The sequence below is a fragment of the Triticum dicoccoides genome, chromosome 4A (genome assembly GCF_002162155.2).
Source record: "Triticum dicoccoides isolate Atlit2015 ecotype Zavitan chromosome 4A, WEW_v2.0, whole genome shotgun sequence".
NCBI classification, from domain to species: Eukaryota; Viridiplantae; Streptophyta; class Magnoliopsida; order Poales; family Poaceae; genus Triticum; species Triticum dicoccoides.
The window spans coordinates 659,009,321-659,017,983 of NC_041386.1; the positions used below are offsets into that span (position 1 = coordinate 659,009,321).

At 43.4% G+C, this 8,663-nt stretch overlaps 1 protein-coding gene across 2 annotated transcripts; it reads left to right on the plus strand.

Moving 5' to 3' along the window:
• The first annotated feature begins 2,098 nt into the window (after nucleotides 1–2,098).
• On the plus strand, nucleotides 2,099–6,015 carry LOC119287776 (wall-associated receptor kinase 2-like). 2 transcript variants are annotated; one of them, XM_037567391.1, is made up of 4 exons: nucleotides 2,099–2,408; nucleotides 3,303–4,211; nucleotides 4,302–4,472; nucleotides 4,661–6,015. In XM_037567391.1, exons 2-4 carry the CDS (start codon nucleotides 3,392–3,394, stop codon nucleotides 5,836–5,838), a joined length of 2,169 nt encoding a protein of 722 aa, XP_037423288.1. In that variant the 5' UTR covers nucleotides 2,099–2,408; nucleotides 3,303–3,391; the 3' UTR covers nucleotides 5,839–6,015. The 2 variants fall into 2 exon arrangements, with proteins under 2 accessions (XP_037423288.1, XP_037423287.1); XM_037567390.1 differs by lacking the exon at nucleotides 2,099–2,408 and having other exon boundaries at nucleotides 3,221–4,211.
• Nucleotides 6,016–8,663: the final 2,648 nt, after the last annotated feature.

Consider the following 8,663-nt stretch of genomic DNA (forward strand, 5'->3'; position numbering starts at 1 on the left):
TCCTGCCTGGGCTCAGCGGACAGGCCACGTGGAGGCCCATCTGTCCCGGTTCTGGATTGAACTGGGACTAAAGGGTCAAGGCATTAGTACCGACTCTTTAGTCCCGGTTCATGAACCGGGACTAAAGGCCCTCACCAACTGAGACTGTAGGCCCTTTTTCTACTAGTGCTGGCTCCATCTCACACACCCGGCCGGCCCCGACGACGGCGCATGCGCGCACCACCATCCACCGGTGGAGGGACAGACTCGGTGGCCGACGATCCGATCATCATGGGTTGCTCGCTTATTGCATGTAAGAGTTTCTCTTGCTCTGTCTGGCGATTCATGAGAGTAACTTTAGCAGAGTTGTCACCTTTGGGATTGCCATTCATTATAGTATCAAGTATGCTGCGTGAGGGTTTGGAGGCTGACGGGCTTGTGCGCAAACACAGAATCACCAAACAGTTGCCTCCATAAAAAAAATTATTTCTATTTGCTTCAAATTTGTAGGGCTGTTTAAACGACATTCAATCTAACAAAACACATGTACCAACACGATAACTTATCAGCTATACTAATGGACAAAATCCACTGCCTACATATAGTTTTCGACTTGCTAGATACTACACTAGTCTGTCGTCGGCATCGTCTTCCTCCCCCGAATCCAACATGTCAATGAGGTAGCTGTAGGGTTGGAGCGACGGACGCAAGCTGCAGCTCCTCCTCCTCGTTGCTGGTTGCGAGCTAAAGGAAAATCAACCACAACGCGACCTCCACCATTAGCCAAGTCCTCATCCCACCAATCTCTCCCTAGCGCTCGATGCTGCAAGCGTGCACAGGTGCAAGGGCTGGCGAAGCGGTTCTGCGAGCCGGTGAGAGAGGTGCAACTTGGTGTTGCAAGGATTGATGGCAGCTGCTGATGTTGTGACTGGCGACCGTGCTGGTGTAGGGGACCATGGCACTATGACGACGACCATCTGTGTTGGGAGTGCCAACTGCTGGTGCTGGCAACAATAGCGTTGCGAGGACAGAGCAAAGACCACCAGTGCTGGGGAAGGTGGCCGCCATATAGTTGCAACGGTGCCCACCTAGTGTTGCGACACCATATCCGTTTGTTCTCTCGTCGCTGCAAGAAACACAACAGCAACCACTGGATGGTGGCGATGACAAACGCAAGTGTTGCAATGTTGACACCCTATGTTCGCTAGCACATGTGATGTGACCGCAACACTGTGGTTGACGAAGACCATGGATGTTGGTGACGGCGAGCACAATGCTACAACGATGATCACCTAGTGCTTGTCGATTGCGACCGCCAGCGATGCGAAGACGCCATTGTTCTCTTGTTGTCACATGCCTGACGTTGGCGTCAATCGCTGTTGTGAACAAAGGGATGTGCTGCTATGAGCGACGAGAAGCGCTGCTGGGAGCGACGGGTGCGTTGTCACGAGGACGACATGGTGTTGTGAGGGAGGGTCTACATCACAGATCGTCCACATATGGTTTTTCGCATGAGCCGGTGGAAGGGGTACAAGGATATGCGGTGTGATTAGGTAGCTAGGAATGGTTATGCGTTTGTGTTGATCGATATGAAGTAAAAAAATGTCCATTTGTTTCAAAAATATATTTGTGACATTTAAAAAAATTATACAGTATAAAAAATGTTTATGTAGTTGAATAATATTTCATATCATTCAAAAGAAATCTTGTAATGTGTATTTGATAAATGAGTAACATGTGTTCAAAAATAGTTCAATATCTATCCGAAACAAATGCTAATCATGTATTTGAAAAATGTTAAATGCATATAGAAAACCTTTTAGATGTATACGGAAATGTACAATGTGTGTGAAAAAATATACATCTAAACATATATTCGGAAAATGTTGATCATGGATTTGAAACATGTTGAATATGTATTAAAAATTTTAAATTTTGAATGAATATGTATTAACAAAAGAAAGAAGGAAGCCGATGCTAAAACAGTGAAAAGCCGATAAAGAAGACACAGGGAAAAAAAATACTGGCCTCAGCTACAGTGTTCGACCGGCCCAATAACCGCCTAATAGAAATCAGTACGAGCGAAAGCTTGCCTAAAAAAAAAACCTGACCTGAGGGAGGGAAGTGAGTAGTGACCCCCACCAGCCATTGCCGCCTCGCCGGCGAGATGCATACCGCCGCCGACGGAAATACCCGCCCGATCTGCGCACCGCCGCCCGTACGGAACCTCAGGACCCTGCTCCATCTCCGGCGAGTTCCCGCAGCCGGAGGTCTGGCTCCTCCAGCCGGCGTCGGCGCCGGCGCCGCCCCGTCGGATCCTAGTATCCGGCGCTGCCCGCGGGCGTCGCCTTAGACCGCTATCCGTTCTCCTCCGCGGCCGTATTCTGCCTCCGCGCCGTTCTACTCTCAGAGCTACCAGACCCTGTAAGGTACGGGGAACCCCAGTTGTACAGTACAATGCAATAGAGCACACAGTATAGATAATTCGTACATATTGCATCGCTTGAACAAAAAAATAATCAATTTCCTGCGGTAGTGTGATCTTTTCGTTTATTGGGCAAGATGTGTTGTATTGGGCAAGAATGTGTTGGTCCTATCCCCACTCACCCATTGTGTCATTTTAGCTTTATACAAGTGGAGCAAAAAACGGGTCAATTAAGTCTGTAACTAATTTTGTTTTACATTGTTGCTGATAAACAATTAATAAATATATTTCATCCGACAAGTTGCATATGAAAACCCAAATAAATGAAAAACACATACAAACTGAAAAGCTACTAATGTTATCTTGGATTGGAGGTACTACTTTCGCTACAATTTCTAGAATTAATGAGAAGGTAAAGAAACATGTAGTCTGAAGTGAGTAGCAGCTCTCCTTTTTGGTCTACTCCCCAGCATAAATGTACAGTTCTTCATATTCTTGTTTCTTTTTATCTATACCAATTTTTTTTTTGTGATGACAAAAGATTCGAAATTAGAAATAATTAACAAACACGTGCAGAGTTTATGTAATAGCTCTATTTTCTTCATCTAATTCAAAATTGTTTTTGGGTCAAAAACTTTTGTAGTTGTGGGATGAAACTTAATTAACTACTGGGCTGTCCTGTATGATTCGACTTGTAAGGAATTTTCCCTGAATGATGTTTGGACTGGAGGAATGGCTTCAGCATATTTTGAATGAAATTAAGTATTTGTTATCTACTCGTATGCTGGATTTCTTGTTTTTATTTTGGGGGGCCAAATGACCCATATCAGTAATTATAACATGCATCCAGCCCAGCTAGAACGCTATGTATATGACATCTCTTGGTCATTGCCTACAGGTCAGAAGCTCTTACTACTTGTTGCCGCCACCCTAGTCCTACATCATAGTACTACCGCTTATGGAGCTGCGTCCTCTGGGAGCATCAGCATGGCACGGCCTGGCTGCCCAGATAAGTGTGGCAACATCAGCATCCCGTACCCGTTTGGCACCGGAAAAGGCTGCTTCCAAGAACCCTTTAATGTCACGTGCAATGGGACCGGGGCATATCTGGGCTCAAACGGACTTAGGGTACTGAACATCTCTTTTGCCTTGGGTGAGGTTCGTGTTCAGAATCCACATATAACATCACGATGCAACTTCAGCAATGGCAGCAACAGCACCAGTGGTTTGGACGTCTTAACTCTTGATCCATTTCATACGGTTTCCAACATGAAGAACAAGTTGACATCAATCGGCTGTGGTGGACTTGCAATGCTTGTGGGACAAGCCAAGGGCAAGAACCAGCTTGAGTACCTCACAGCTGACTCATGCATTTCATCCTGCATGGACGTAAGCAGCATCGGTAATGGCACAGAGTGCTCTGGCATGGGTTGCTGCCAGGCCCCTGTTTCAGGAAACATCAACGCCTTCCTCGCCCAATCCATACCAGTATCAGCTATATACAACTCTACCATTCAGTCTTTCAGCCCATGCACCTACTCATTCGTTGCTGAGGATGATTGGTTCAAGTTTGATCGTTCTTATATCAACTCTACAAATTTTGGACGTAAATATACAGATGGTGTTCCTTTGGTACTGGATTGGGTTGTTGGTAATGGAAGTTGTTCTGAAACCAGCAAGATGGGATCACAGTATGCCTGCCAAGCCATGAACAGCGAGTGCATTGATGTGTCCAATGGCCCCGGTTACCGTTGCAACTGCTCTCAAGGTTATGAAGGCAATCCCTACTTACAAGGAGGGTGCAAAGGTACGTATATGCATCTCGCAGAATTAACCTATGCTCCTTTATCTTGCAGAATTTATGTTGACGTTCTCCTCACTTTCCTTGAAATGGCAGACATCAATGAGTGTGAACCTCCAAACCAGTCCTTGTATCCTTGCAAAGGTAATTGCAGAAACACCGTTGGGAGCTACACCTGTTCATGCTCATCAGGATTTAGGAGCGATGATCCAAAGAGCATACCCTGCGTTCAAGCTGACCCAAACAAAGCTCTGAAGGTGGCCTTAGGTATGGGGTTATAATTGCGCATAAATAGAAAGCTTTTTCATACTTCTTTATGCCAGTCATATAAGTCCAAGTAGAGTACAGTTTGTACAGGTATCATGTAGTAAAGCAATGGTGAGATGGCACAATATGTGGAACTATTTTTTGCCAAATGTGGGTAACGTCACTAATGGAACCGTCATGATTTTCAGGCACATCCGCCGGTGTCGTCTTCCTCATGGTTTGCATGTTCGCTCTACGGGCTGAGCATCAGAAAAGGAAGCTGGCTAAAGAGAAGGAAAGATTCTTTGATCAGAATGGTGGTCAGATATTATACCATCAAATTATTTCAAAACAGGTCGATTCATTGATGATATTCACACAGGAAGATCTAAAGAAGGCTACGAATGATTTTGACGAGAGCAGAGAAGTGGGCAGGGGTGGTCACGGCACTGTGTACAAGGGTGTTCTTAAGGATGGAAGAGTAATAGCCGTGAAGCGCTCCAAGATCATGAATGTGGCCGAAACTAATGAATTTGTTCAGGAGATTATCATACTTTCACAGACCAACCACCGGAATGTGGTCAGGCTTCTAGGGTGCTGCTTAGAGGTGGAAGTCCCCATACTAGTCTACGAATTCATCCCGAATGGCACTCTTTTTGAGTTCATCCATCGTAACCGTGGGACTCCACCTCCCTCTCTGGACACTCGGCTCAGGGTCGCTCAAGAATCTGCTGAAGCACTCGCATATCTGCATCTGTCCATGAACCGCCCCATAGTGCACGGAGATGTCAAGTCCATGAACATTCTCTTGGACGAAAACTACATGGCGAAGGTGACTGACTTTGGGGCATCAAGGACACTCCCCAAGAATGAGGTTCAGTTCATGACATTGGTGCAGGGGACCCTGGGTTACCTGGATCCCGAGTACCTGCAGGAGCGGCAGCTCACGGAGAAGAGCGACGTTTACAGCTTCGGCATTGTGCTGCTGGAGCTGATCACGGGGAAGACGGCGATCTACCACGACGGCCCCAAGGAAGGCAAGAGCCTCGCGTCATCCTTCCTGCTCGCGATGAAGGAGGAGAGCCTCGATGGCATCCTGGACGCGAGCATACTAAGCGCCGGGATGGAGACGCTGCTGAGAGAAGTCGCCGAGCTTGCGAGGATGTGCTTGAGCACCAGGGGGGAAAAGAGGCCTTCCATGACCCAGGTGGCCGACAAGCTGAAGGCTCTGCGGAGCACCTGGAGGGAGAAATTGCTGCTGACGGACGGTGAGACTGAGTGTTTGGTATCGGCACCTGCAGCTTTGGCGTTTCATGATCCTCTGTCATCGATCATGTTCTCGACTGGGCCCCGCATGTCTGGAATAGGTATAGAGACACCCAGATGATAATTTCAGTTGATTGTTACACCATGCCAAGAGTGTGTGTAGTACTTGTTAGATGCTTGGAGCTTCCAGTATACTGTCCATATTTGACCTAGTTTCATTCATGCCATTTGACGATTGCTCTGCAATTATTTTGTAATAAATACCAAGTAAAATTCTTCCATGTTCATTGAACTTGCTGGTTTGATCCTGGGAACATGTCGGTTTTCAAGTTCACAAAAAAAAGGGTTCTATGTCATGCTCAGAGGCCTTCACTTGCTGTTACTTAAAGTACAGTTTGGATAGTGCAGCCTCATCTCATCTAGCCTCTGTTTATACTTGCTGGTTTCTGAGATAGATAGATGAGATGCTCATTTGGTTTGTAGGAATCCAAAATGTAGGAATTTGAAGTAGTAGAGGAATTTGATAAGATGACACTTGCACGGAAATCCATTTTGGCTCTAGGGAGCACATGCTCCTGCGTGCCAAAAACGGATTTTAAAAATGTACAATTTTTTTGGAAAAAAAATAGATGTGTTCATTGTCACACCCAAATGGCACATGTAAATTTTCAGGGGAAAAATATACGCATTTTGACCTGTGCAAAAAAATATCAAACTCCAAATGTTATACTTAATTTTGTTTTCTTCACCGACGAAGCACTACTATCCCATATGGCATGAAAATTGTCAAGCGCACTTGCCAAACTAATATGAACATCTACGAAAAGATTCAGAATTTTTAAAATTTATTTAGTACTTTTTTACTGATCATTAGGGAGCATATGCTTCCCAAAGCCAAAAATTGTCTTGCCTTGTTCCTATGCAAAAAAGAGCTTTAAGTGGATGTGTAGTTTCCTCCAAAAACATAGGAATTTCCTACGAAATTGTCTTGTACACGTTTCCTACAAAATGAATGCATTTATAAGAAATTTTCCATTGAAATCCTTGTTCCTATGTTTTTCCTATGAAAATCCTCCAAAAGGAATGAGGCCTAAGAGGTGAATGTGATCTTTTAAGGATATGGATAGCATCTTCTATGGCTAGATTCAAATGGAAGAAGTTGCAGCCAGCACGATTGACAACTTTAAACATTTTGAATATTTACTTTGAAAAACAAACTAGGACAAAGACACAACTTGGATCTAACATGTCCTAAATTTTCCAATTATAACCCGCAACACACATCGAGAACAAGTAGTAGACAACTTCGACATTGAATATAATCTAATCGAAGTTGGGCCTTGAATTTGGCCAATCATCACTATTGACGACGCATCTGTCTTTTTTGTCGAGTAGTATTTTAAATTTTGAGTTGAATTTCTGTCACATTATTATAGATTTATGTTTGTACATTCCTTTCCGTAATTCTTCATTAAATTGTAAAGTGTCAACGGCGGGAAGAAATAACCCTCCATGAGCAAAAAACCAACGGAGATGAGTGCTTTTTTCAAACAAGTGTTACTGAAAACCATTTGATAGATGTTTCTTGTGAAAGTTTTGATTACATCCTGGCACACTGCTCCCATGATGAACAATAAAATTAAAAAAGAAGTTCTTAAACTTTATGCTTTAATAATGATACAATGTTGTAGGCGCTTACAAATTTGGTGGCCAAATAACATCCGATGAGCTCCATACTAATAAAACAAAAGTTCTGCTCAATGATGCACAAAAGTTTGAGCACCAATTTTTTTATTTTCTATATGGAGCTCCTCAGATGTCATTTGGCCACCAAATTTTGGCAGAACATACAACATTTGGTCATAATCTAAGCCACAGATTTTAGATTTTTTAGATTTTCTTTGCTATGTTTTTTTAATTTTATTCTTCACACACACAAGATACCTATAGAGGAAGGAGTAAAAAAATCAAAATCAAAAGTCTGCGCAGACTAAACCCCTATTCAATACTAGCTAAATACCCGTGCGTTGTTACAGGAAGAAACAATATTTGAAGAGTGGTGGAGCCCTCGACCGTTAGCTCTTGCTCAAGCGTGGGAACGTCGACCTCACATGTAAATGTTTCTGCAACCATTAGCGCGTGGATGTCCTACAAAGCATGGTCGTCCACACATGATTAATCGCCTGCTGATTAATTGCATTAATGACTTCATTTTTAAATCGATTCAGCGCTCGTTTTTCCAAAATAAAATTATATTAATGGCTGCATGCGAACAATTTATAAAACAATGGGACCATTTGTTATAAGAGAGATTTTTTACTACATGAATAAATTTTGGAATTTCTAAAAAAGTTGAAAGACGCAAACTTTTCATGAACGCGCGAATGATTTTTCATTTAGCCATATTCAATTTTTGGAGTTTTGAATAAATTTTGCAAAGATGGGCATTTTTGGAATTCCAGGATATTCTTGCGATTTCTGAATAATTTTGGAAAAGTGAAATAGTTTTTAAAATTCTCTAAACATTTTGGAATGCGTGAAGAAATTCTGAAATTTTCGAACCTGTTGAGAAAAAGAAAAAATGAAAAAAAATTGAGAGAAAGAAAAATAGAAAACCAAAGAAAACTGATAAAAGAAACAGCAGTAGAAAGGAAAAAACGGAAACGGTAAAAAGAAACAACCAAAAGGTTCCCAAAACCGGGCAACTAATGTACAGCTAAATGGGCCGGTCCGTTTTGGCAGGTTGTCGGCAAGCCTTTCGGCGGTAGCCCATTTCGTACGGGACGCACACCCCCCAGATCTCTTATTTTCTGTATGGGCCGGCCCTTTTAGCTTATTCTAGTTTTCAAAAAACGGAAGCCAAAGAAAAGGGTGCGCACTAGGATTCGAACAGCCGACCTCCTGCTTCGTCGTACTTTGCACTAACCACCCCGCCACACCCAACAG

Excerpts from the sequence above, each read along its gene's own strand:
- LOC119287776 (XM_037567390.1), top strand. The coding sequence starts at position 3,221 with ATGACCCATATCAGTAATTATAACATGCATCCAGCCCAGCTAGAACGC. Across the intron at positions 4,212-4,301 it reads CTTACAAGGAGGGTGCAAAG|ACATCAATGAGTGTGAACCT; the intron begins GTACGTATATGC and ends TTGAAATGGCAG. Across the intron at positions 4,473-4,660 it reads AGCTCTGAAGGTGGCCTTAG|GCACATCCGCCGGTGTCGTC; the intron begins GTATGGGGTTAT and ends CATGATTTTCAG.